The sequence below is a fragment of the Aspergillus glaucus genome (genome assembly GCF_001890805.1).
Source record: "Aspergillus glaucus CBS 516.65 unplaced genomic scaffold ASPGLscaffold_5, whole genome shotgun sequence".
NCBI lineage: Eukaryota > Fungi > Ascomycota > Eurotiomycetes > Eurotiales > Aspergillaceae > Aspergillus > Aspergillus glaucus.
In genome coordinates this window covers 1,025,889-1,051,328 of record NW_019170457.1, presented here as the reverse complement: position 1 = coordinate 1,051,328, position 25,440 = coordinate 1,025,889, and the positions used below count along the sequence as shown (strand labels likewise).

Sequence of the window (25,440 nt, the reverse complement as noted above, 5' to 3'; positions counted from 1 at the left end):
GACATCCATCATCATGTTTTAGTTCCATACCCTACTATATCCTCACGAAATTGTTTCGTACACGGTGATTTGTGGTTGGGCTTGAAGAAGGGCTAGGGCAACAAGTATCTTTCCTTTTTCCTCCCTGCATGAGAACTGCATGTCTCCTGGGTAATATAGATTTAACTCATGTATAGCACGAAAAATGGGTTTACTTCATTGTTCGTGGTCTTGGTTGTAGTGTTACTGCTTGCGATGTAGCGAAGTATTAATGGACATAGCATAACATCGAAGAACATAATGTACAATGACGCCAATTCTCCGTGACCAAAATAGACACATTTTATGCATAAATCACGTATCACAAAACAAAAACATTTTACAATTTACCACAATCCTACTCCAATGGAAAGAGAAAATCAACCCTCAACCAACTCCCTCAACCTCCTCTCCAAAACAGCCCTCCCCTCCACAGCCCTCCAAACTTCATGCGGCGCACCCCTAACAATATCCCAATCCTTCAAATTATCCGTAATCTTAGTAAGTTCCTCCTGCTTCTTCGCCCACTGGTCATTCCTCCGGACTTCCGTCCCAGAACTAACAACCACAACCGGCGTATCAGGCATCTGGACATGTTGCGCTGTGCGGATTTCAGAGTACGTGATCGTCTGCGCGGCGAGGTTCTCTTGTAACTTGGCGCGGATGAAGCTACCGGTTTGGTACGCGGAGCGGCCGAAGACACGGTCCTCGCGCGAGCAACCTTTGAAGACTGCGCCGGCGATTCTGTCCAATCCAAGCGGGGAGATGATTCCCCGGAGCCAGATGACGAAGCCGCGGCCGGGCCTGCCAAGGTCCTTGAGGAGGTCTTCGTGCAGGGTATCGATGAGCAGGAAGCCCTTGACTTCGAGGAGATGGCGACTAGCGAAGATACGGCTGTAAATACCGCCAACGCCCGCGGAGACAAGGATCCAGGGTCCCTCTTCGCCGGCTAAGGCGAGAGCCTCGGAGAGGGCGTCAGAGGCCATTCCGGCGGAGTGCGGGGAGGGAGCGTTGTCGGACCAGGCGAGGCCTGGACGGTCCCAGTAGCAGTAGCGCTGGATGGAGCCGTTTTGGTACGCGTCGTCAATGAAGGGCTGGAGGGATTGTTCGACTGGTTCTTCGCCGCCTTCGACGAGGATGGTGGGGATTGGGTCGCCCTTGCCGTTTTTATTGGAGGTGTCGCCGATGCAGGTTAGGTGGACTTGGTAGGCGTCACCGTTGACAAGGTATTTCTTACCTGGGGCTTCGAGGGAGGCGTCGCGGGCGCGGAGGATGAGGGTCAGAGTGAAGAGGATGGAGACGATGGCTAGGACGCCCATGATGACGATTTCGACCAGGATGGCTACCCATTCTCCGAGGGGGCGGCGGGTTTCTTCTCGGCCTGTGAGTCGTTCTTCTTCTTCGCGCTTGCCCCATCCGACAGAGTGGTTTTGGATGACATTGAATAAGGCGATGAATGTGGCCCAGACTACCGATGCGATTCCAACCCATCCTTCTTCGACACGGAGACGGGGGACTCCGAGGATGATGCACATGTCGACGAGGAGGAAGACTGAGAGGATGGCTCCCCAGATTGTCATTGGCTTCGACGGAATGGAGAAGAACAACAATGCGATGACGAGGTATCCGGTGGTCAACGTGGTATAGGCAAACGGGAAGAAGCCGGAGCCACGCGTGTGCAACACTGGCGGATTGACGAAGAGGGACACGAGGAGGAACGTCCACCAGACGAAGCTGATGGCGAGGAATAAGGCTGATAATCCTCGTAGAGCTCGAATGCCCCAGATGTTATACGGGGAGACCTATGCAGAGAGTCAGCTAGATACTCGTTGAACAGTGGTGAAGTACTCACGGCAGGATCATCAGGACTCAGATAAGCCTGGTTATCTCGTGGTAGCAACCGTGTTCGCTCATCTGCCTCCTGTTGATGTCTAGTGACTGGCTGCTCATCTTCCTCATGATCCTGCTGCTCTTCTCGGCCTCCGTTATCGTTATTCTTGCCCCAAAGCGAAACCATCTTGCTGCGTAAGTGGTCTTAGTTCAGTTCAATTGTAGTGAGCAATTGCAATGCTTCTAAACACCAATCAACATCAGGGTAGAAGGAAGATGAAGAAAAGTAGTATCAAGCAAAGTATGTAGTCGTAGTGGCAGCGGCATTGACGTCATGGCATATAGACAGGATTGTTCCTTCAGCACAACTTTATGCGTTCCACTGGGATGGTGAGGTCATCAACAATTCATGAGACACGTGATTGATACACGGTCCTCGCTACTGATCAATACGATTAATGCTTAGATCGGCATAGTTAACTCATCTGTTCTTCCTCGATCAATACGATGCCTGCGATGATCTTCAATCGAGCGTCCCGACCCTTGGTAGCGCAGGGATCTCTTCCGAACCATTGCTCCTAATCTCCACAACGGATCTCAACAAGAGACCCTCACTTACCTTTTTGGGCACTGAAGAAGCGATGTTCAGAGACAAATTGGTCTCTTCTGCGCAAACCGTTGGGCTAGAAAAACACATATAAACCGGACCATGTCTCGTCCATTCTCTTTCCTCTCGGTCCATCAACCACGAAGAAAGCAATGAGCCCCCCGGCCAAAGGAACATATGGGGGGGGGGCCAAGTGCCAGTTCGACAACGATTGCAACTCAAGGCAGTGCGGGTTGAATGGAGAGAAGTTCTGTGCAAGCAGGGGCCAATACACGGCGCCAGGACTTCCGTGCTTGAGGGACCGGGACTGTTGCTCGAACAGCTGCAAGGTTAATTTTGATGCTGGTGTACCGCTTCCCGTGCCCCAGTGTTCTTAGATGTTTTCAAGGATATCACCTGTACTGTACTCCGATGTGTGGTGTATTATGTTAATAGCGGTGGACATTTGTATACTCTCGATGTATCATAAAACAATTCAACTATCCTAATCTCGATATGTGCTTTTCTGGCTGTACTTGCAGTAAATCACGCGAATGGCTCTGAACTCGATTGGAGGACCCCAGTAAAGCTACTTACTGAAATGGTGATACTAAAGCCTGGGTACCTTTATAGCCAGTCTAGATGCTGAGAGAGATAGAATCGCAATGATGGCTGGAAGAGATGAAAACGAGTCCGAGACGAGAGGTGAAAATGGCGGGGTGTCCCAAAGAGAAAATCCATGACAATACGATACATAATTACATACAGGCATCTTCACGATCACAATGACTTTGCTATAAGATAGCAATGCTGCAGATAAAGAATAAGAAAATGCTAGCAAGATATCCTTAAATGCCCTGCTAGCTGATCGAAACATGTATCAATAAATGGACAGAGATACCATCCTCGGCCCAAAACCACAGCGGATATCCCACTTCAATCGAACATCACCAAATAACAACTCGACTTAACACAACAACCATAAATCCCAACACCACAACAACCCGCCGAGATCCTCTAACTCACCCATGAGTGAGCTCCAGAAATCTTTCGCCAAGGCAAAACTAGCCAAACTGCCTTCCGAAGCTCCTATGACCCCTGAGCAGCCGGCCGGGGGGTCTACTATGCATCCCATCGGGGAAAGCGATAATGATAGTTCTGATGCTTCGTCTACGGCTACTGCTGTTCCTTCGCCTACGAGGCAGTTGTTTGCGAGGCCAAGTCGAGGGTGCGTTTCTTTTTGTTTTATGCATGAGTCTGGGGGGCTAGCGGTATTGCATTGGTTACCAGAATGCTGCGGTCTCTCATGATCCATGATTGTTTCGCTCCAATAAACCGTATTCCGAGCAACCGATGCTAACACCAGCAGATCCCAATCCTCAACATCCCTAACCTGGACCGACTTCTTCACCCAAGAACTGCACCTCACTCAAATCATCCCCTCCACAAACCTCCGCATCACCCACCATGTGTACCTAATACCACCCTCAAACTCAGGCCCCCTATTCGTAATGCACCACGGCGCCGGCTCCTCTGGCCTCTCCTTTGCGGTGTGCGCAGAGGAAATCCGTAAAATCCTGCCCAAGGCTGGTATTTTGTCCCTTGATGCGCGGGACCATGGCAATACGGAAGTTAGCAGGATTGATTCTTCTGCTGGGAAGGGCGATACGGAGATTGAGATTGATTTGACGCTTGAGACGCTTAGTCGGGATTTGGAGTTTGTTATTCGTGAAACGCAGGCGAAGATGGGCTGGGAGAGTCTTCCGGATATCGTCCTTGTGGGACATAGTCTAGGAGGTGCTGTTGTTACTGATGTCGCTAAGAAAGGGGACCTGGGTCAGAAGTTACTAGCGTATGCCGTTCTGGATGTCGTCGAAGGTTCCGCAATGGACGCCCTCCAGAGCATGGAGAAGTATCTCGCAACCCGCCCAACCCGGTTTCCCTCTCTGTCATCTGGAATAGAATGGCATACGCGCTCCCGCACAATCCGCAATAGAACCTCAGCTCGTGCCTCTGTGCCATCCCTCCTCTATGAAGAAGACGCGCCTACTGACCCCTCCCGCCCCTGGCTCTGGCGGACAAACTTAAACGACACAAAACCTTTCTGGGAGAACTGGTTCATCGGACTAAGTCGGAAATTCCTCGAAGCGCGCGGTGGGAAGCTGCTTATTCTGGCTGGGACGGATCGGTTGGACAAGGACTTGATGATTGGGCAGATGCAGGGTAACGTTACCCCCTTCATTTATTGATTCATGCCTAAAGCTGACAATGAAGTGAAGGGAAATTCCAACTCCAGATCTTCCCTGAAGCAGGACACTTTATACAAGAGGATCAGCCGGCTAAGACGGCGCAAGTCCTTGTGGATTTCTATAAGCGGAATGATCGCAGTGCCCTGGTGCTTCCACCCAAGGTGGCTGACATGCAGGCATCTGCGGCTATGAACAAGAGTGCTGGTGGCCAGCAGGGTTCGATAAGGAAATCATAAGGCGTATATATGGGGGAACGGGATCTAGTTGAATTTTTGCATAATGATTTCGAATGATCAAGATCAAGCTACTTCAATGGATAATCAAAAATATACAAAACTGATCAACCCCACTCCCGTTTCTATAAGCAGTGCCAGGACGCCGTTGAATTCCAGCCACCAAATACATGAACATGTGTTGCGCTAATATCATGTTTGAGAAGGCAATCGCACTTCTAGCAATCTGAGCCAAAAACAGAATAAAGAAAAAGGGAAAACAGAAATCGGGTATCCGGCGCCATATATCGCATGCAAATCCAGCATTAAACTCACACCCGCCATCACGGAAGATAAGAGCCCCCAGCAATGATCAAGTTCATGTTGGTGAATTTCACCCTGTAAACAGGACTCTTCTTGGTAGGGAACGCGCTGATCTGATCCGGCGTAACAACCACGTCCTTGCCCTTCTTCTTGCCCATACCCGGAGCAACAGAGCTTGAGGTCTGCGCACTACCTGAGGTATTGCCTCCGTCGACCTTGGTTCCAGCTCCGCCTTCACCGACAATACGGCCCTGGGACGGGTCTTGGGCTGGACCTATGACGTCCCAGACGCGAACGGTTCCGTCTGCGCCTCCGGAGACTAGAACTGTTGACTCGACGCTCCAGCTGAGAGACCAGATGCCTCCCTTTCCGTGGCCACGCATGCGCTTCAGGAGTCGTCCTGGTGCCAGGTCCCACAGGAAGATCGAGCCGTGATCATCTGCAGATGCCAGGAGTCTTCCGTCTCTGCTGCATGCTAATGCAGTGATGTTTCCGGTGTGGCCGGTGAACATACGCACAGCGTTACCGGTGGTCACTGCCCACATGCGGACAGTATGATCGGAGCTGCCGGTAAAGACGTAGGCAGAGTTCGGGTGGAAAGCCACGCAATCCACATCCTGATCATGACCAGCAAAGATGCGTTGTTGACGGATGTGATCGGTGACCCAGAGACGGGCGGTCTTATCATGCCCCCCTGTTACAAAATAGTGACCGTACGGCCCCCATTGAAGATCCCACACTGGTTGGTCATGGCCCTTGTAAACAACCATGCACTGCCATAAGTCAAGAGACCAGAGGCGGATCGTCTTATCAGCGGAGGATGAAAGCAACCAGCGAGCATTGGTCGGTGCCACAGCATTCTCGGATCGTGTGGCTGAAGGTGCAAATGATAGTGCGTAGATAGGTCCGGAATGCCCAATCAAGCGGCGAGAGTTGGATGGAGGGGTGTCATCGACGTTGTCGTAAGTTGATGAAATTCTCTTGCCGTCCATACTCCAAACTCGGATATAGGATTCTTGCATACCGGCTGCGACAAGCATATTATCATCGGAGAAATCTAAGCATGTGATCCTGATGACCAATTAGTATCCGTTTGATGTTGTAGGGGCCATACGACTTACCCATCGTAGGTGTTGTGAAAGGTAAACATGCAGACACTAACAGCTGGGCCAACACCACCGGTACGACCTTCGATTTTGAATCTATCACGATTCTCCTTGACGTGCTGAACTTCCATAGCCACGTCCCGGGCAGTCGATGGAGGGTAAGGAATGTCAGCCCTAGTGGGAGCGTCCTCATCTTCCTCCTTTTTGATCATCTGGTCAAACTCCTGGAGGAGCGTGTTACGACCAGGCCCCGGAGGGTTCTTCGTGTCCTCGTCCACAAGCTCGCCTCGCACATCGGTCTCCAGGTTCTGCTCCATCGGGAGCTTCCCCAGTTTTAAACGGGGTAGCGTCCCCGCCATGGCCGGGTTATCGCCAGTATAAGCAGATCCTGGGTGGTGACCTGGAATACCTTCATCCTCAGCAGGGAATGTTTGACCCATGCCAGCTTGGCCCAGCATGGCAGCAAAACTGAATCGGTCATCGACCGCGCGATCCCGTGTAAGGATCGTACAGTAACTACTCAGAAGAGCAGACATGACTGAGCCACCCTCCTTCTGTTTGCTCTCAAGAAACTGCATAAGGTTCCCAAATGCCGGGTTACTGAGAATCAGGCGGTACTTGTTGTTGCGATATAACTTGGCGGTTGAGTTGTCCTGGACATGTTCTGGAAGGCTGATCGGTTCGAGAGCGCGCACATCCTCCGCATGCTCCGGCAGGAAGAGGTTCTTGTTCACGTCAAAGAATTGTCGGGCATCTTGCGGGTAGAAAGAGGTGACCATGCTGATAAATGTGTAGACAAAGAGGGGCCAAAGGACGCGTTTTAGTTCCGGTTTATATAGATCAAGGTTGTCTTCAACCCAGACTTTGAGCAAATCTGAACGACCATTTGCATTAGTTACCTACCCCTTGAATCAATGCTCAACCCTCACTTACCAAATCCAAGCCTGTATTTCGGACGTGCATCTTCCCCAAGAGGAGGCAAAGGACGTCCATCAATCTCTTGATTTGCAGACTCCATCCGAAGCATAGCTTCAGTACGACTGTATCCCTTTTTGGCCAGATAGTCGATGACCTGCGGAAATAGACATGTCAGCACGGATTAAGCTTCGCGTGTGTTTTCTAAATCAAAGAATTCCAGAAAGAACAAGACGCGACAAAGTATAAGCAGCAAACAAGAAATGCGACAAGAGCGACAAGAATGCTGAGACCTTGGGGATGATTTGCTTCATGATATCAACAGGTGTAGACGTTCTAGGGTTCTGTTCTCCCTGTTTGGCTCTCTTTCTCTGCCTCGTGATGTTCCCTCCTCTCTGGGAGCTACCCTTAGTAGAAGCCTCAATTCCCACGTAGCCAGCGCTAGCCAAATGCCTTAACTGGGCGTTTCCATCTTCGCGGTTCACAGGTCCCACCCTTTCCCCGACAGACTTGATTGGGAATCTCGGGTAGAGGGGACGAAGTGATCTCACACTGGCAAGACTTTGGGGATCAGCCCACCCGCCTAGCCACAACGCTTTCCTGTGTGTATTTCCCTGGACGTCTTCTTCATTGGCAGCTGTTGGGGAAGAACCTCGTTCAGTAGCACTGTGGTCCTGTTCCTCGACCTCCAATGACAAGGTCTGCGAAGATGCGTACCCCTCCTCGATGCGAGACGAAGTATAACTCCCTTCTCCACGAAATGAAGCTGTCACAGAGGAGGTCGCAGTCATTGTGCTCGAGGAAAGTCCGTCTTGGCCATGGCTGGCGGCGCTGGCCCTGGCCTTGCCCTTCCGCATTTTCTGGGTTTTCAAACACAGAAAATATTGGCGTGTATGGTGGCGAATGGGTGAAGGGATCAAGAGAAAGAGAAATAAAACGATCACAGAGAATGGCGCGCAACAGAAGTTAAGAGATGAAGTGGGGGAACCAGAATCGACGTAGATGGAAACCCCAGACGGCAGGAGCGAGGTCAGGTGAAGGAAAGTGCTAGTACTCAAAACACAATACATTCACAGTAAAGCGCGCGGGGTATGAGTAGTTTATTCTTTCTTTTCCTTTCCTTCTCCATTTTTGAAGATACACACCCAACTACTCCAGACACGCAAGAAGCAAAACTCATCATGTGACAGAGAGGCCAGCCTTTTCTCTGGGCCTTCTCCATGCCTCCTTCCATGACAAGAGCTCGCTTGACATTTCAAGTACCAGCAATGACCGCTCATCCCATACTAGACGAGAGGCAATGAAAAGGGGGCGAATATACGGCGCGCAAAAATTTAAATGCAGAACTCGAAAAAGACAATGCAGAACAACGCAACAGCGATAATTCAACGCGAAAAAGGGATGTTTGACAGAACCATAAATCACTCAATATCAACTTACTATCTGATTCAAGTTCTGCTGCGACATAGCTCCACTTGGAGGAGCCGATGGAGGGCCCGGAGTTGGCCCTGGAGTTGTCGCTGGCATCGACTGCTGGGGAGGCATTGACATCCCTCCTCCGCCAGGCCCGATACTTCCACTTCGAGGAGCAGGGCTCGGGGCCCCGCCTGGCGCTGACATGGCGCGTGATAATTAGTTACGGTAATAGGATTATGCTAAAGAATAAAGTGAAGAATAACCGACGGCAGAAGGGGGCTTTAAACGAAGGATGTAGATGTGGTGATGGATAGACGGAGGTTTTGCGAGCTTGCCTTTCTGATATTGTACTATACCGCCTTCAGACTAGCGCGTTTCCCCAGGTCTTGCACGTGACAGCACGCGGAATTCCTGTCCAAGAGCTTCATTGTCTTGCACTGTTTTCAATTCTCAAGTTCTGAACTTCCAATACACAATCAATATGGCGGAAAGCAAAGAATTAGATAAACAGGACCAGATATTTACATCGGCTGACCGGATCCGGCAACTAAACGACGTGGACCAGGTAAGAGCTCTACAAGCTCCGTCGCATTCATACAACCAGAATCACCAAATACTTACAACACTCCGTGCTTATAGGACGTCACAAATCTCATCCACTCCGCCGGGCTTGCAGTTCAAGCCCTTACCAACGCCAAATCCGACGATCACTCCTCAGCAACAGCAACAACAGACACATCTTTTGACTCCCACAAGTCCCGCTTCAAAGAAGCCACCTCGCAATACTTCGCCCTCCTTTCCTCGATCGATGTCCGTCTGCGTCGCCAGGTCTACGCTCTAGAAGAGGCTTCTGTTCTTGCTCCGGATTCTGCGTCGCGGACGGGTGAGGGAGGTGCTGCTGGTGGGGGAGGTGCGGGGGCCGCGAACCCGTTGGATATCAGTTGGTTGAATAGTAGGAAGGATACCGTTGGGAAGGATAAGGAGGCTGAGCTCTGGGCTGCTGCAAGGGGGTTTGCGGAGCAGATTGGTAACCCGACTTCAACGGAACCGGCAAAGGCAGAGGGGGGTCATAAGATGGAGGTCGATTGATTGTCCGCTGTTAGGAAGGGAGAATATAACTCCTTTTACTGCTTCATGAGAAACAAGATTTATGATACCCTTCTGTTTAAACCGAATAGAAACACATCCGTCCGTGAGAAATTATGTGGGCACGGCAATATAGCTACAATAAAATCCAATTTATGTACTAGGAACAAAACAACTTGGATCACCAGGAACCATTGAACACAAGCTACATATCTTGAAAGGTGACGCTTGGAAAGCAGACGCGAAAATAACAACTCAGCTCGAATGCGTGTCAACGAACAGACTACCTCTGCAGGGACTTGATCATCTCCAATTGAGCAGCCCTGTCCCTGTTCGTCTCGGACAGAGGAGCAAGACCTAGGATATTCATTAGTATTGGCAATGTCATGGAGAGAATGGTATGACTTACTCCGGAGTTCTCCCACCACGTCTTTGGCCTTTCCAAAGTAGACCTCCTCTATCATTTGGTCAGCATACCACACCATTCAAAGCTTCGGTAACCCAGACGGAGACATACGCAGCAAGTTCCTCATCTTCAATTCCATATCCTCAACCAGTCTACCAACGTTGGCAACATGGCTTGCATCCGACTCAACAGGCAAGTCCACTTCCACCTGGCGGGTCATGTTGCCGCTAAGATCCATTTCACCCAGGGTCTCGTTTCCGTTGGACAGATGGAGGATGACGGTGCTGGTGAGCTTGTAGTGGGACATGCGTGCCCGGTCGGTGGCTTCGAAAACGTGGATACTGTCCCATTCTCCAGAGCTCTTCGCACCCGGCGTAACCCCTGGAAGTAGATACCATCAGCGATAAGGTCATTCCCCCAATAACATCGCATGTATATCTCCTAAAGGCAATAACATACCCTTCTTCAAAAGAATAACACCCGCAAACCCATCATCCAAATCCCAGAAGTAAACACTCCCAACACCGCCCTCATAGTACAGATCACGATAGACATCAAAGGCCTCGTTAGCCGCAACTTCGAGCTTCCTCACCCGCTCACTAGGCACGGTTCCATCGTCAAGTGGCGGGTCGAATTCATTGCTCCAGGGCGACCGGTAGCTATCACCGTCTCGGTTGTAGTCGCAGAGCAGGTAGTCGCGCTTGGTCTTCGGACAACGGCGAACCTCCAGGGGTTGGTCGACGGAGGAGAGGAGGTCTTCGGTGAGGTCGGGGACGACGCTTGCAATTGCCTGAAGGTTGCGCTTTGTGTCGCGGGGGTTGAGACGCCGGAGGAGGTCCCTGGATGATTGGGGGGTTATCTGGTCAGCAACGGGCTGCGGTAGAGGTGGGGTTATGGCTTCGTGTTGTCTTTGAAGAAAAGGATGGGATGTAATGGGGAATCGTTGGACATATTCGTTTCTGGGAATTAGAGCACTCACAGCGCACTGTCGAATTGAGCATCAGCCATGGTTGTGGTTGTTGGGGATACTTTGGGCTTTTGGATATTGTTGTCTTGTTCTCCGATGGGACCTGAGTTGGCGGAGAAAGGTGCGTGTGCGGAGACCGATTGTCCGTGGCATTCGAATATCCACCTTGGGAAATGAGTACTTGTACGGTTGCTATGCATGAGTACATGCTTGTCTATATTTTGATACAACAAAAATCTGGGTATATACTTAATATCCAACGCTTCAAAAACAGACACCATACCAAAACCAGCCAAGATTCATAACACGTCCCAAACTCATTCATCACAGTCATCATCCACGACTTTACGTCGCTTGCGCATGGGCTGACTTTCTACGCCTGCCTGCTCAAAAAGTGTCTTGAGGTCCGGAAGATCATAGCTGCTATCCAGATCGCTCACCTGCGAGGCTTTGGGTGATTCTTGACGGTCTCCCAGGGAAGACAATAACACATCTGGAGAAGGTGGTTCGTCATCGAGATTCAATTCCCCATCGAGTTCGATGGGTGGCGGATTTGGTTTAGGTTCTGAAGCACGAGGTTTGGATCTTTTAGAATGATTCGTTGGCCGTCTATCGCTCGCCTTCCGTCGGGGTGCTTCGCTGACAGGAGACGAAAGCTTTGGGGGCGGTTTAGGCACAAGAGACAGAATATGCTTGTAATGCTTTTCGCAATCGGCATTCACATTGTCCATATTTCGCAACATACCAATCATACGATGAGTCAGTTTCCCATGTTTCACCGATTTCGTAGGCCTCGAGACATGCTGCAAACGAGGAAAAGCATCATTCCTCGGATAACGAATAAACTGCGGACTAGTGCCCCCAATATTCTGATACCGGTGTTCAAGCTCTCGTTGCTGCGGTGAAGTAAGTAACACTTCATCAAGTGCAGGCAGCTCGACAGGCCCAGGAGTTGGCGTTCGAACACGCCTCTTACTCTTGTTATCTTTCTTGCTTTTCTTGATATCGTCGAGGCTGGATGCTTTAGTGAAGCCCGTTTCGACATCATCTGGCATGTGGAATTTCTTTGGCGGTCTTTTCGGAGCTCGCCCTTTTCCTCTTTTCGGCTCAGGCAAATCTTGCTGTTCGTTCTCGTCCGGTATATCGATTTGTCTTTTATCAGGTATAGGCCGCACGCCCGCCGGGAGGATGCGAGGGGATGTATCGTCATGGAAAGTGAACCGGGTGCCGCTGGCTATCATATGCTGCATTTTCTCGTAGTTGTCTTTTGCCCTAATGTAGGATTCCTCTTCTTTACCCTGCATAAGAAGCAAGACAATGTTTCCGGACCTCTTACGACCAGTCCGCCCCATTCGTTGAAGCATACGAATTGGCGAGGCAGAGGAGTCATAGCAAGCAATGAGGTCGACTTCACCGATATCCAGGCCTTCTTCACCGATTGACGTAGCTACCATGGTGTTATAGGTCCCCTTTTTGAACTTCTCCACGACGCCAAGTTGGGTCTTTTGATTCATTCCATCTGAGCCCTTGGCACTACTTTGTCCAACGAAAATATGTGGTCGAATCATAGGCTCATATCGTTTCAACACCCTTGTGACTTCTTCAGCACTATCTCGAAAGTGCACGAATATCATGACCTTTGTCGCCGATTTATTTGAGTCTTCGCCGCCCTCACCAGCGTCCATGAAGTGGTTCAAGATAACCTGCTTGAGATATTCAAGCTTAGGGTGCCCGATGAACTCGGGATTTTTGACCCATGGATCAAGATGGTTCATCAACTTCTTATAATGATCATCCTGGACAATCTGGCGCTGGTACTTTCCACCTTTTTTACCATCGACGCTGGATTTAAAATGCAACAGGTGGCGGTAAAAGGGGGTAATTCCATGATACTTGAGCAGATCAATCGCATGGGCCAAACTCGCAAGAACCGTGAATATAGCGTTAGTTTTAGCTTTCATTCCCATGTTTGCATTTCTGCCAGCATCCGATGCCATCCATTGTTGCCTCGCTTTGGTCAAGCCGAACGCAGTCAGCATCATGGGATCTCGTCCCCAGTAGGCGTTGAGGTTGCGAAGCTGGTCCACAAGAGGCTGCAATGTTCGAGAGAAAAGGTCCATGCAAAGAACCATTTCCTCGGAATTTTCGAACGTTTGAGTCTCAATATCTTTGGAATGAACGTACTCTCGAATGTCGAGAGATTTTTCAGTGCGTATCTCGACACGTGCAATATCCAGACCATCGATGACTGCCTGTACAGACTCCACCGTCGAACCGGGCGTAGCGGTTAGAGCAAGCACCCGGAAACTCTTGTTGAATCGGCGAAGGAAGCTGACCACCTCCACATACGCGTAGCCACCGGTAGCACGGTGAGCTTCGTCGACGACTAGTAGAACAATACGCTTGGGGTCGGCTATTCCTGTTTTGAGATCATTTACCAAGGTCTGTGGAGTCATAAAGAACACGCGCTTTGTCTTCCATTCCTCGGACCGTATCCCCGGCGCTGCTTCTCCAGTAAGCATTGTGGTCTGTGATCGTGGAATACCAGCGACGCCAAAGCATGCAGAAATCTGCTGAGCCACGAGGGGCTTTGTAGGTGCTACGAAGACGATTTGAGCACTCTTTGTCCAGCGAAACCAGTTTAGCATGATGGTTGCCGCTATGAACGTCTTTCCCAAACCTGTCGGCAGCGCCACTAGCAAATTGTGGAAGAGGCCACTTTGAGCTATGTTGAACTGGTAATCTCTTGTCCTGCCCAGGTTCGTAGGGTAAACCCACGTAGCAGTGGCGTCGTTGTTTAATTTGTGGTGAGTAGGAGGCTCCTCCTTGCTAGGTGGAGAGAGGTTCTGTTCACCTCTGGGCGCTGACTCTGCATATCGAGCAGCCATGCCGAACAATGTTGTTTGGCGAAGGCCAGTAGGCCCATTCAAAGGACGGCCCATGCTTGGCCATGTCTGAGTTCGCTGTGCCGCTTGAGTATTCGTTCTGGGTGGAGGAGATAAAGACGGCTCCGAGTCAAACGCATCCTCCGGTATATCGTCAAGGAATGAATCCGTTGAAACATTGTTATTATTGCTATTTTGGCCACTGGAAGCAGCGGCTGTTGCTGGTCGTGGTTGCGCTGGCTCGTGTGAAAACGAAGATGTGGCTGCCCGGGAGTTCTCCTCCTCGAAGGATTCGACCGATGCCGCAATGGCGGCATCCAGTCCTTCATCGTCAGAGAATTCATTGTCTCCTCCTCGTCCTCCATCAACTGCTGGTTTCCCAACTCTACCGCCGCCGCCGCTTCTCTCATCGCGTACTGGTGGAAGAGGTGTAGTCGTAGGAGGCTTCGGATCAGGTTTCTTCCAACGAGGTCCACGGATCCTTTCAGGCGGCGATGGGGGTTGCGTTAACTGCGTAACGAAGATATCCTCCTGCATGACGCTGTTTTTCGGATAGAATGCCTTTAATTTGCGCCTCGAATCTCCGTCAAATTCCCCGTATGATCTTCCGCTAGGTGAGCGGATCTCATCGTCATCTATGAACGAATCTGAGGCATATTCGTCATTGCCGACATCTCCAGAAGCACGGAAAGAATCGGTCTGTGATCCCACGCTTTCTCCATCCTGGCCATATTCCTCGGGTTGTTCCAAACGACGTCGCTTCGCCGCTCGGGGGGTGTTTTCGTTCGATTCTGCGGTTGCTTCGGAGGCTTCAGCAGCTAGGAAAGCATTGTCGTCAAGGTAATCGTCGTAATCATTATCCAGGTCGGACATATCGAGTCTGGCTGTCCCTCAAGTTCACTTCAATTCGTTCTAGCTCGGGTTAGATTGACAGAGACGCGTCGCGGTATCGCGATGTCATGTGATTGGTTTGGTATGTTTGCACTTGTTATCTTATCACCCGGCCCTACGATGTGATTGTACCTCTGATGCATATTCGAGACAGTTTCAGGCCGAAGATTGTGCTCAGGAAGAGCAAGATCATCCAATAGATTGACAATATCCCCCAAAAATTAATTGAGGTATTGCCGAAGACGAAAAACACGGCTTTTTAGACACGCATGATCCACCTCTATCAGGTTGGAGACCCTGATGTGTCCGAAGTGGTTAAAGATGGTGTAGTGCGGCGTTACAAGGTTTACAGTAGGAGTGAATCCGGGGCAGTGCTTGCAGAAGTGGATTCAGATGAAGAGTAGAAGTAAAGTGATCTGGTCCGAGATCTATGGATGATAGGATATTCAATCAGCCTTCGACGTTCATTGCTATCCAAGAACATGTCGGTCCTTGCTGCAGCCTAGGGGCAATGGCATTACTGAGAGATTACAGGACGTCAACAACATACACTGAACTGAGTTACTGACAGTGACCAGGTAGGACTGGTCTAACCTGTTTCTCTATACATGTCACTTCTTTTTGCTAGCTGACATTTCCGGCTCTCCGGACTGCCTTGACCGACGTCAGTAATGAGTCGAAACCTCAAAAGGTAACGCAGGTGAGAGGAGCTCTCATATAGCCATCAGACACATTTCTAGGCACCTAAAATAAGCGATAATATGATCTCAAATGAGAACTCTTTTTGCGTAACAGCCACGTCTTGCTCAAGGCGATGGTGTTTCGAATAAGCCGGGATGGGACCAAAAGCATCTAAATACAGCCATATAAATGGAGGTGAGAGCAGAAAAAGGAACGAGAGTGTGTTTTCTTTTTATAAGGATGGTACCTGACTAGTTCCGAAAGCAACTATGCAGCAGCCGATATATCAACCAAACAAACCACACCAAATGCCGCCCCCTGGCAGTTTGCAGTCTCTATGATTCTTCATGAATGGCCCAATCTTGATTAGGCTTCCGGATTATCGCTCTGCACATTCCATGTTGCTGACTTGGTGGTGTAATCCACAGTCCAATCATTCCGGGGGTGCCAGTTCAGACGAGAATAGCGGATGTTACTCACGCATTTGGTTTTGGACCAACATGAGTTTGTCCTTGATTTATATTCTCATTGCCTCCTCTTTCCTTTCTCTATGTTTTCTCTCGAGTTTTCAATAACCCACTGGTCATCCACCTGCCTCTCCAAACCAAAGAAACCAAAATGAAGCTCTCCCTCATCACCTTCACCTCCCTCTTCACCCTGGCCCTAAGCCAGGAAATCTACCCCAGCATCCCCGAAAGAGATAGCTGCGTCGCCAGATGTACAACCCCCAATCCCTCCCCAACTAAAGCCCATCAACTAACAACAGAAACAACAGGCAACATGGGCGATTTCTGCTGTGTCGCCCAATGCCAGGACCTCCTCTGCGGCAACATTCACAGCACCAACGACGCCATCCGCTGCATGACCGGCTGTCCGATTGGAGTCGGGACACCAGAACAAGTCGTCGCTCTATCCAGATGTCGCGAGGACTGCATCTTGAACAACTACTCCTCATCCTCGACTAGTACTGCTAGCTCGACATATTCCAGCACGAGTACCTACAGTTCTAGTACAAGCACAAGCACGTCCACCGGTGCAGCTAGCACCACCACTTCCTCGTCTGCCAGCGGTATGTACATGCTCTTGCTTTTTGTGGCCGGCATGTTGTTCTGAGTTCAGCGTCGATATAGCGGAGACTAGTAGCAGCACTAGTACGAGTACGAGTACGACTATTATTACGCCTACAGCTACTGATCCTGGGTCTGAGCCTGAGAAGACTTCGAATGCGGCTGCGGTTAATAACTTGCAGTTCGGTGCGCCTGCGACTGGTTTTGTTGGATTTTTACTGGCTTTCTTGATGTAGGCCGGCGTATTGTTGATGTTCTGGGTTGGGGATTTTGGTTTTGTTGCAATAGCATGAGCTGGTTTTGGTTTCTTCTTTTTTCGTTGCAAATGAGTTATATATCCCAATGCTGTTTGTCTTATTGTGATTTCCTAGTTATATATTCAAACGATTGACGTTTGTGAATTGCGGTGTAGCATACGGGCTCCGTATTAAGTAGTATCTCGAGATAGTAGTCCACAAGATGTCCACCACCCCTGCGACATCCTGTCAACCTCTTCTCCATATCTACGAGCGAGATATAGTGGGTCCTGGTGCCCTTACATAGGGCTCTAATTGTCTTTCCATGGTACCCATTCGTCGTTCTATATCACTGTATGGCATTGAGAGCAAGTATTCATACCAATACTGGGAATCATTCTGTCTATCAGTTTGAATATAATACTTGTGTTGGGGGTATGTAACATGAGCAATATTATACCTGGGGTAGAATCGCAGAAACAAAATATGGGATCCCGATCGAACGTAAAACGTTCTTTCGTCAACCTTCAGTGCCACTGGCACAATGTATGATGTAGTTAGTTTAGTATTTGCCCAAGGAGCCAAATGGGACAATAACCCAAATCCCAGAACGCCAAAACCGATACATAATTATAGCATGTCCGCAAATTCATATTCCGGATTTATTACGAGAATTCGCGAGATGCCTGGCCTAGACCCTGTCACGAGCAAAGTCCAGCACCTCACAGTCATCTTCAAAGAAGCCATCATCCATATCAGCACCGGGGCTAGTCGATGGGAACGACGAGCGCTTCTTCTTCCTGCGAGTAGTGATAACAACCTCTTCGACATTGCCCGTACTGTTGCCCAGACTTATGAGGTTCTCCATGTCTCCGCCAAACCCAGGATGATGTTCGTGGACAGTGTCCTCATCACTATCGTCCCCACCGGCACTGAATGGTCGCACATGTAGCTTGGTCGTCGATATTCCATCACCAAAAACCCATTGGCCAGTAGGATCGGACAGCATCGAATCAGTCGCCTCGCTTTGAGGGGAGAGCACAAACAGGTTGACCCTTTGGTCGGTGTGGAAGGGTTGATAAGGGACGTTCGTCTCGATCTCCGCCTGCGAAAGGGGCTGACGTTGAGCCTTTGACACAGAAGATGGCTGCGGATTTGATGAGGGTAGGGCTAAAGACGCGTGGACATTTGACTCCGGGGTTGCGCTTGCAACAGGCATCGGGCCACAAGGATTCTGCAGGATGGCGGGCAACTTGTATTCAATCTCTCTGCCGCCAATAACAGACTGGAGGGACCGATGCTTGTTGGTAGACAAGGTACGTCTGATTCGATACAGCCGGAATGCCCCATTGTCAACTAAACCCAAGAATGGCTGTCCTCTGTGGGTAATCCACGTCACGCGAGATGCCACTGGGTCGCGGGCAAGTCCAGGAAGATGCAGGCGGTTTTCACCAACGTGACGGAGGGTATTAACTGTACCAGTCGCTGCGCCCACGGATTTACTGAGACCCGCGGCGACGGCCTTGCCACTTCGTACTCCAGCTGCAGATGTAATCCCGAAGCCACCCGCTGGGAACGCGGAGCCAGTGGATGGGGTGCGTCTGACCGCAGCAAGAATCGGTTGTGTCCTACCACCGACAAGCTTGAAGGCTGCAGATAAGGGATTCTGACCATTTGCTCGATCAGACAAATCATCTGCAGGCGAATCGGTTCCAGATGTCTTGCCAGGGACGGGCCGTGCGCGACGGAAAGGCGGCCATTGAAACGCGCTTCTAGGCATGTCGAATACATGCACAGTGCCCTTGCGGGTAATGATTGCCAGTCGATCGCCTGTAGGGGCCGTCCAGATCACGTCAACGATACGAGATGTTGTCAATCGTGTATATCTCGCAATCTGTCGGACATTTGCACAAGGAATTGTCAAGTCTTCCGTAAGGAAAGCCCCTGCTCGGCAGTACTTGGTTTGCAACAGATCCCAGACATATTGCACGTCACCTTTCTTGCTTGCAGTGAAGAGCATAAGACCGTTGGGCGAGAATGAAAGGAAGCTGCAACCATTTGGCACCTGGAATGTCGCGACTGGGTTGAAAAATGCGTTCTTGTTATCGCCACCATCTTCCAATCGCTTGATGTCGATGATGGACACAAGGTCTGGCTCGGTGGGAGAAGCAGTCTGCGTGTCCTGAGCATGTGTGGGAGGGAAGGCATTGTAGCCCTGTTGAGGACCATCCATCACATTTGCAGGGCGGCGACCAGATTGGTTCTGCGACTGCTCTTTGTTCCAGTAGTTGTTCCATGCCTGCATCCCCTGATCACCCATCCAGCGAGCGCCCCTTACGAGCTCTTGTGTGACACCCCTGGCCACCTTGTCAAAAAGACTCTCGCCCTCACCGACATCAGTAGCACAGTTAATCGTCGGCCTCGATGGGGGACTGCGCGTTTCAAGTCCGAAGACCTTTCCTTGGATCAAGGACGGAGGAACAGACCCATGCAGTGGAGACGTATGAGTCGACGACGGTGGGACTATCGCCAACCATCTTCCCTTCAGGGTAAGAATAGGGCTCTCTGAGTTCGCGGAGTTGGGCGAGTCATTCCGAGAGCCATCTGGGTCAGTTGAGCTCGATGACGTGGAGTAGCGTCGAGCTCCTTTGGTTTGAACAGTGGTCCACGTTTTGCCATAACACTGATATCCACCAGAGTCTGACGAGGGGTTGATGCCATAGATGTACACCTCCCCACTAACACCTGAGGCGAGGACCACAAAGTTACCACTTGTATGGAGCCTGAGATTGCCGACGGGCCCCGGTGCGAACGTAGGCATGCCAGGGATATTTTCCAGGTAGGGAACAGGCTTAGTTGTGAAGAGCGTCGTGATATGCTCTCCGGTCCTGAGCGAATAGACCTCGACCCTTGTCTGGTAATACTTGGTATCCTCTTTGTTTGACCGCTTTGCGGTTACAGAGGAACCATCGTTCACTTCGGATGCAGCAGAGGAAGCATGGCCTTCATCATCGTTCGGGACACATGGTCCATGGAGTATGACCACCACGTGAGGTCGGGTGGACAAGAAAGGGTCATGGGACAAGTTGGCTGTCAGCACTTTTGCTCCAATTACCCGACCATTGAGACCGGAAAGTTTTCCAATCAGGCGAGTCTTGCGATCTTCCATAGCAAGGACTTCTAAAGCGCTATCGGTACCGGCTAGCAAAACACTGCCTCCCATCCGCGATGTCTTGTAAGACGGGCTAGGGATTGAGTCGAAGGCGCAGAAAGAATAGCTGCCGTCTGTGGAGGTCCGATTCTGGCCTGAGAACAAGGGAATGTCCACATCGGGGGCGCCGTAGAAATGGGCCTGTGGCAGATGAGGAGGTGGAACCTGGCCATTATAGGGTGTGCTAACAGAATGGCTCTTTTGCCTGTCTGTAGATTGCTGCCGTGATACGTTACTGTTGCCACTCAGATATCCGGTGTTATAACTCAATGGTCTCCTCCGTGGGGGCGGGGACGTCGAAGAAGGGTTGCTGAAGCCACCTCTCTCTGCATTGGTAGGAAAGCTCAGTGGCGAGCCACTGGCAAACTCCCCATCAGTGACATCAGTTGGCGGGCTCTTCCCAAACGGGATGGACTTGGCCCATGTACCCGTACGATAAGCGATGTCGTTATCGGGGGTCTCTGCAAGGGAGCCAAGCGCATCTAGAACCGGCGACACGATGTGGTTTTCAGCATGGTGATTGAGCGAGGGATTTGGACACGACGACGGTTCGGTCTGCAGAGGCGGCGAGGGATCGATCCTGTGCATGAGAGAGTCGACGTCAGTGATCTACCACGAAGGAACATGGGGAATCCCTGCAGCGGAGATCCCCGGGATGGCGGATGGACACTCGAAACATACAGATCTTCAGCCGGAGATGGCGTCTTTGTGGCAGCCTTGGCCACCTTGTCCTTCCCCTTGGATCCGGTTTTCCCTTTTTTCTTATTCTTTCCGCTAGGTTCATGCTCTGGTGGCGGTCGACTCGGATCCTGAGGAAACGGAATGTTGTCACCTAATGACCGGCTATGCTGAAACAAATCGTCCGATCCGGCCGGTGGCATTCAAGTGGAAGGTGCCTCAAATGAGGCAAGATAGGTTCGATAGCGAAGAAGCCGCTCTCAAGACCCTTTTGAGGTCTGAGAACGGGTGTGTAGACAACTTTGACGAGAGGATTAACCGTGAATCGACGCGTTCCTTATCAACAACGTATCTGTTACTTGTAGATAACAGTGGCATATCAGCTTGATGCTCGAGTATAGCCTCAGATTGATACCTACCAGGTGGTATTTAGTAGTAGCTGGATAGTTTGAAGAGAGAAAACGGCGTGAGTTCAGTCTAGAGCAACTGAACGAGCAAACGAGCGTATCCGGAGTAGTCACTCTCTAGATACGCCAAATCGGGACAACTCGGGAGTAACAGCTGTCCAAATCGAAGAAGCAAGACGAGTAGGATAGATATATCCAAGCAGTAAGATGAGTCAAAAGCAGAGTGTGATCAAGTATAGTTGGCAGTATTGTTTACAGTAGAATAGAGGGAAGAAAGAGGGAGGAAGAGAGAAGGAAGAAGGAAGAGGGGAGAGAGAGAGAGACCGAGAGGGGAGGAGGGGAACTTGGAGGAGTCAGAAGTGGTCAGCCATTCTTCTGCTGCTCCTGACCCTCAGACTACAAACTACATAGAAAACTAGAGTACAACAAGAATCCCCAACCATCTGGACCATCCGCATGCCCAGACAAGGTCCTATCAGCAAAACCATGGCCAATGCAGAGTATGTACTCCATACATCCAGTTTACCGCATACTGAAGCTCTGCGACTATCAGCTCACTATCAGGGCGGAGTGGGGGTTGTCGTATTGTCACAATACGGTCACGGCACATCATGGTAAAAAGACGCTATCGGTCACATGACTGCTCTGGCATGAGACATGGCTGGTAAAGAAGCCGTATCAGCATGATGATGTTGTATGGAGCTATTCCAAAAAAGAATAGTGGAATTACAATGACCGCATTCCGCGTGACTCCAAGACAAACAGTGCAAACCACTTTTACCCCGTCAAAAGGACCGTTGGGGACACAACCCAGGAACCAAGAGGGCCCATTCAACCACGGGAGTCCGGGACTCGGTGGTTTTTCTCATTCTGATAGGTACAGCTGAGAGAAAGAGAAAGAAGCCATGACGATGACGATGAAGTGTAGTGCCCCTTCAAAGCATCGGTCAGGTCAGCCACTCGGCGACTCATGCTGTGTCCACGGGGTCTGTCCTGCCACCATGTAAGGCTTTCCCGGGTAATACATAACTACGAGTATGGCAGTGACTGGAAAATGACGCCGATGATCTGATCATTTCATTTGTACCTACATAGTACATTATTGATTTCAACGTGTTACAACTGGACACACGTTGCGGTGCTATCGTCATTGATCATCCGCCTCACCTTGAGACAGCCAATGTCTATTCTGGGTTCCTGGTCTCAAACAAGGGAGAAGGGAAAACAAAGAAAAGCAAAACAGACGCCGACAAACAAAAAAAAAAAAAACACTTGGTAATCCGTACTAATACACATTACATGGACCAGAACACGGTCCTTTTGTGGTTTTCAAATCAGCTCCCTGCACAAGGGGGTATATCCGACATAATCTCCCATGCAACCTGCTGCTGAGCCCTTTAGGTCTTCTTCTTAGCCGCCGCTGCCTTTGCCTTGGCTGCCTTCTTCTTGTTGCTGCTGATCATCACGATTCCAATAAATGTACCAACCACGGCCGAACCCAATAGAGTGAGGAAAACGGGGATGCGGATCGCCCAGACACGGGGAGGGAAGAGGCCATGGAGAGGATGGCCGGGGTCGACGAAGGGCTGACAGTTGTCAGTAAGCGCAATTGCAGGGACGGTACATGAGGGGGAGGAGTAATACCATAAGGAGAGTCCATGCCGTGTAGTATAGAAAGATCGCGGTAGCGACCAAAAGCATGACGGATCCCACGATTGGGCCCAACTAGAACATATAAAGTCAGCCGCGGTCCATTGGTAGACAGAAACAAATCCACTGTAGACTAACCATAGTGACTCTAAAGAAAAGGGAAAACGATATGCTCCTGATGCGCAGGAATTCCGTGCGGGAGTCGCAGTTGGTCACTTAGTTCAGGAGCCGCCGTCCAGCTTGGCCTCTAATCAGTCACGTGATTGATCGCGCTAAAGAGCTTGCCATCTCCCTTCGCCGCCTCATTCTTATCCGGAGCTTCAACATTCAAAAGAATTAGTCGTCCTGCCTTCGCGCACACTCGACTCTGGGAGACTTCAGCGAAAAAGATCTGAACTCGAAAAGATCTTTTTTGGCCAGTCTCGGGAATATGACGGATCCTGTGGTGTTGCAATCCGCCGTACGAGTGCCGACGCCTCCCCCAGGCGAGTCGCAACCTTCAGCTTCACGCAAACGGTCTCCTCCCTCGCGTTCTCCGTCTCCGAATCGTCGCCGTTCGGCTCCGGGTGATTCGTTGAAGCAGGATGGGGACGCACCTCGCCTCGACGATGAGCGTGCACGGGAAAGAGAACGCCAGCTCGCCGAGCGGGTTCGCGAACACGAGAAGAAAGAAGCCGCGCGAAAACCCATGACGGACGAAGAGAAGCAAGCATCAGCCAAGGCAGAGTATGAGAAATTGTTGAATATGCGCTCTGGTGGTACCTATATTCCTCCGGCCCGACTGCGCGCCCTGCAGTCACAGATCACGGACAAGTCCAGCAAAGAGTATCAGCGGATGGCATGGGAAGCCTTGAAGAAATCGATCAATGGTCTTATCAACAAGGTGAACGTGTCAAACATCAAGTTTATTGTTCCAGAACTTTTTGGTGAGAACTTGGTCCGCGGACGTGGTTTGTTTTGCCGGAGTATCATGAAGGCTCAGGCTGCCAGTTTGCCGTTTACTCCGATCTACGCTGCGATGGCCGCCATTGTCAACACCAAATTGCCTCAAGTTGGCGAACTGCTCCTCTCCCGATTGATCGTCCAATTTCGGAAAGCATTCAAGCGGAACGACAAAGCTGTCTGTATCTCCTCTACTACCTTCATCGCACACCTTTGCAATCAGCAGGTCGTCCATGAGATGACAGCCGCCCAGATTCTCCTTCTTCTCCTTCACAAGCCTACGGACGATAGCGTTGAAATTGCCGTCGGTCTTACACGAGAGGTTGGACAGCATTTGGAGGAGATGAGCGGACCTATTGCGCTGGCGGTATTCGATCAATTCCGCAACATCCTGCACGAGGCCGATATCGACAAGCGTGTACAGTATATGATCGAAGTTCTGTTTCAAGTGCGCAAGGACAGGTACAAGGATAACCCAGCGGTAAGAGAGGATTTGGATCTAGTGGAAGAGGAGGATCAAATTACCCATCGCATTGGTCTAGACGATGAGATTGAAACCCAGGACGGGCTCAACATCTTCAAATATGATGAGCAATGGGAGGAACACCAAGAGGCGTACGCGCGGTTGAAGGCAGAGATCTTAGGAGAAGGTAGCGAGGATGAAGATGATGAGGACGAATCGGACGTGAGCTCGGATGAAGAAGAGGACGAGGAGAAGAAGATGGATATCAAGGATCAAAGTAACACAGATCTCGTCAACCTTCGACGGACCATTTACTTGACAATCATGTCGAGTATTGACTTTGAAGAATGCTGTCACAAGCTGATGAAGGTCTCGCTACCACCTGGCCTGGAGCCAGAGCTTCCATCCATGATCATCGAGTGTTGCTCTCAAGAGCGCACTTACTCAAAGTTCTACGGATTGATTGGAGAACGGTTTGCCAAGATCAATCGTCTCTGGTCGGACTTGTTTGAGGCTGCGTTCGCCAAATACTACGACACGATCCATCGGTACGAGACGAACCGGCTTCGCAACATTGCCTGCTTCTTTGGCCACATGCTCAGCACTGACGCGATTGGCTGGCATGTGATGTCTATCATCCATATGAATGAGGAGGAGACAACATCGAGCAGTCGTATCTTTATCAAGATTCTCTTCCAGAATCTCGGAGAACATCTTGGACTGCCCAAGTTGCGGGCGCAGATGACGGATGAGATCCTTCGACCCAGCTTCGAGGGACTCTTCCCTATGGACAACCCACGCAACACGCGTTTCTCCATCAACTACTTCACCAGTGTCGGTTTTGGTGTTTTGACGGAAGATATGCGTGAACACCTCAAGAACCTGCCCAAACCGGAGCCGCCCGCACTGCCGCCGGCTAGGGATGCAGATTCGGATTCGGAGTCGGTCAGCAGTCGTTCGTCTTGCTCGACCTGCACAGGTCCCCGCCACTCTCGCTCCCCGTCCAGGTCCAGGTCCTACTCGTACTCCCGGTCGCCATCGCGGAGCCGTCGTGGACGGTCCTACACACGGTCTCTGTCCCGGTCGTCTCGGGGACGAAGCTACAGTTACACTCCTTCCCGTTCCCGCTCCCGCTCTCGCACTCCTCCAACACGATCCCGCCGCCGCTCCGTTTCCCACAGTCGATCCCCAAGCCGGTCCGTATCGCGGACACC

At 50.7% G+C, this 25,440-nt stretch overlaps 13 protein-coding genes across 13 annotated transcripts; 5 read left to right on the top strand and 8 right to left on the bottom strand.

The window, feature by feature from the left end:
- Positions 1–398: 398 nt before the first annotated feature.
- Positions 399–2,035, bottom strand: ASPGLDRAFT_121529 (DUF2417 domain-containing protein; the record flags this gene model as incomplete). The annotated part of the gene is made up of 2 exons (XM_022540249.1): positions 399–1,820; positions 1,871–2,035. The coding sequence occupies 2 exons, from the start codon at positions 2,033–2,035 to the stop codon at positions 399–401; spliced, it is 1,587 nt and encodes a 528-aa protein (XP_022403398.1).
- Positions 2,036–2,252: 217 nt separating this feature from the next.
- ASPGLDRAFT_44556 (uncharacterized protein) lies at positions 2,253–2,932 on the top strand. Its single transcript, XM_022546051.1, has one exon. It carries the CDS (start codon positions 2,608–2,610, stop codon positions 2,830–2,832), a length of 225 nt encoding a protein of 74 aa, XP_022403397.1. The 5' UTR covers positions 2,253–2,607; the 3' UTR covers positions 2,833–2,932.
- A 530-nt stretch (positions 2,933–3,462) lies between these two features.
- ppe1 (putative ribosomal protein/carboxylic ester hydrolase (Ppe1)) lies at positions 3,463–4,919 on the top strand (the record flags this gene model as incomplete). The annotated part of the gene is made up of 3 exons (XM_022548834.1): positions 3,463–3,662; positions 3,804–4,657; positions 4,714–4,919. 3 exons carry the CDS (start codon positions 3,463–3,465, stop codon positions 4,917–4,919), a joined length of 1,260 nt encoding a protein of 419 aa, XP_022403396.1.
- Positions 4,920–4,961: 42 nt separating this feature from the next.
- Positions 4,962–7,641, bottom strand: ASPGLDRAFT_1260564 (uncharacterized protein). Its single transcript, XM_022540622.1, has 3 exons — positions 7,259–7,641; positions 6,341–7,199; positions 4,962–6,290 (listed from the first exon to the last, which is right to left on the bottom strand). Exons 1-3 carry the CDS (start codon positions 7,350–7,352, stop codon positions 5,240–5,242), a joined length of 2,004 nt encoding a protein of 667 aa, XP_022403395.1. The 5' UTR covers positions 7,353–7,641; the 3' UTR covers positions 4,962–5,239.
- On the bottom strand, positions 7,420–8,146 carry ASPGLDRAFT_44554 (uncharacterized protein). The gene has a single exon (XM_022546050.1). The coding sequence runs from the start codon at positions 8,095–8,097 to the stop codon at positions 7,450–7,452; it is 648 nt and encodes a 215-aa protein (XP_022403394.1). The 5' UTR covers positions 8,098–8,146; the 3' UTR covers positions 7,420–7,449.
- A 46-nt stretch (positions 8,147–8,192) lies between these two features.
- On the bottom strand, positions 8,193–8,947 carry ASPGLDRAFT_44551 (uncharacterized protein). The gene has a single exon (XM_022546049.1). It carries the CDS (start codon positions 8,858–8,860, stop codon positions 8,672–8,674), a length of 189 nt encoding a protein of 62 aa, XP_022403393.1. The 5' UTR covers positions 8,861–8,947; the 3' UTR covers positions 8,193–8,671.
- Positions 8,948–9,137: 190 nt separating this feature from the next.
- Positions 9,138–9,745, top strand: ASPGLDRAFT_23861 (mediator of RNA polymerase II transcription subunit 11; the record flags this gene model as incomplete). Its single annotated transcript, XM_022543339.1, has 2 exons — positions 9,138–9,221; positions 9,296–9,745. The coding sequence occupies 2 exons, from the start codon at positions 9,138–9,140 to the stop codon at positions 9,743–9,745; spliced, it is 534 nt and encodes a 177-aa protein (XP_022403392.1).
- A 280-nt stretch (positions 9,746–10,025) lies between these two features.
- cap2 (F-actin-capping protein subunit beta) lies at positions 10,026–11,156 on the bottom strand (the record flags this gene model as incomplete). Its single annotated transcript, XM_022540181.1, has 5 exons — positions 10,026–10,099; positions 10,152–10,199; positions 10,260–10,529; positions 10,608–10,987; positions 11,128–11,156. The coding sequence occupies 5 exons, from the start codon at positions 11,154–11,156 to the stop codon at positions 10,026–10,028; spliced, it is 801 nt and encodes a 266-aa protein (XP_022403391.1).
- Positions 11,157–11,302: 146 nt separating this feature from the next.
- On the bottom strand, positions 11,303–14,893 carry mph1 (3'-5' DNA helicase). The gene has a single exon (XM_022546048.1). The coding sequence runs from the start codon at positions 14,871–14,873 to the stop codon at positions 11,433–11,435; it is 3,441 nt and encodes a 1,146-aa protein (XP_022403390.1). The 5' UTR covers positions 14,874–14,893; the 3' UTR covers positions 11,303–11,432.
- Positions 14,894–16,018: 1,125 nt separating this feature from the next.
- ASPGLDRAFT_80632 (uncharacterized protein) lies at positions 16,019–17,132 on the top strand. Its single transcript, XM_022550077.1, has 3 exons — positions 16,019–16,290; positions 16,348–16,641; positions 16,703–17,132. The coding sequence occupies exons 1-3, from the start codon at positions 16,191–16,193 to the stop codon at positions 16,873–16,875; spliced, it is 567 nt and encodes a 188-aa protein (XP_022403389.1). The 5' UTR covers positions 16,019–16,190; the 3' UTR covers positions 16,876–17,132.
- Positions 17,133–17,212: 80 nt separating this feature from the next.
- On the bottom strand, positions 17,213–21,006 carry ASPGLDRAFT_44545 (uncharacterized protein). The gene is made up of 2 exons (XM_022546047.1): positions 20,768–21,006; positions 17,213–20,666 (listed from the first exon to the last, which is right to left on the bottom strand). Exons 1-2 carry the CDS (start codon positions 20,965–20,967, stop codon positions 17,567–17,569), a joined length of 3,300 nt encoding a protein of 1,099 aa, XP_022403388.1. The 5' UTR covers positions 20,968–21,006; the 3' UTR covers positions 17,213–17,566.
- Positions 21,007–22,415: 1,409 nt separating this feature from the next.
- ASPGLDRAFT_44543 (dolichol phosphate-mannose biosynthesis regulatory protein) lies at positions 22,416–23,028 on the bottom strand. Its single transcript, XM_022546046.1, has 3 exons — positions 22,960–23,028; positions 22,816–22,896; positions 22,416–22,757 (listed from the first exon to the last, which is right to left on the bottom strand). Exons 1-3 carry the CDS (start codon positions 22,960–22,962, stop codon positions 22,569–22,571), a joined length of 273 nt encoding a protein of 90 aa, XP_022403387.1. The 5' UTR covers positions 22,963–23,028; the 3' UTR covers positions 22,416–22,568.
- Positions 23,029–23,251: 223 nt separating this feature from the next.
- ASPGLDRAFT_98396 (pre-mRNA-splicing factor CWC22) lies at positions 23,252–25,174 on the top strand (the record flags this gene model as incomplete). The annotated part of the gene is made up of 1 exon (XM_022550623.1): positions 23,252–25,174. A coding segment is annotated over one exon (1,923 nt), but the record flags the coding sequence as incomplete, so codon positions are not given.
- Between the last annotated feature and the right edge of the window lie 266 nt (positions 25,175–25,440).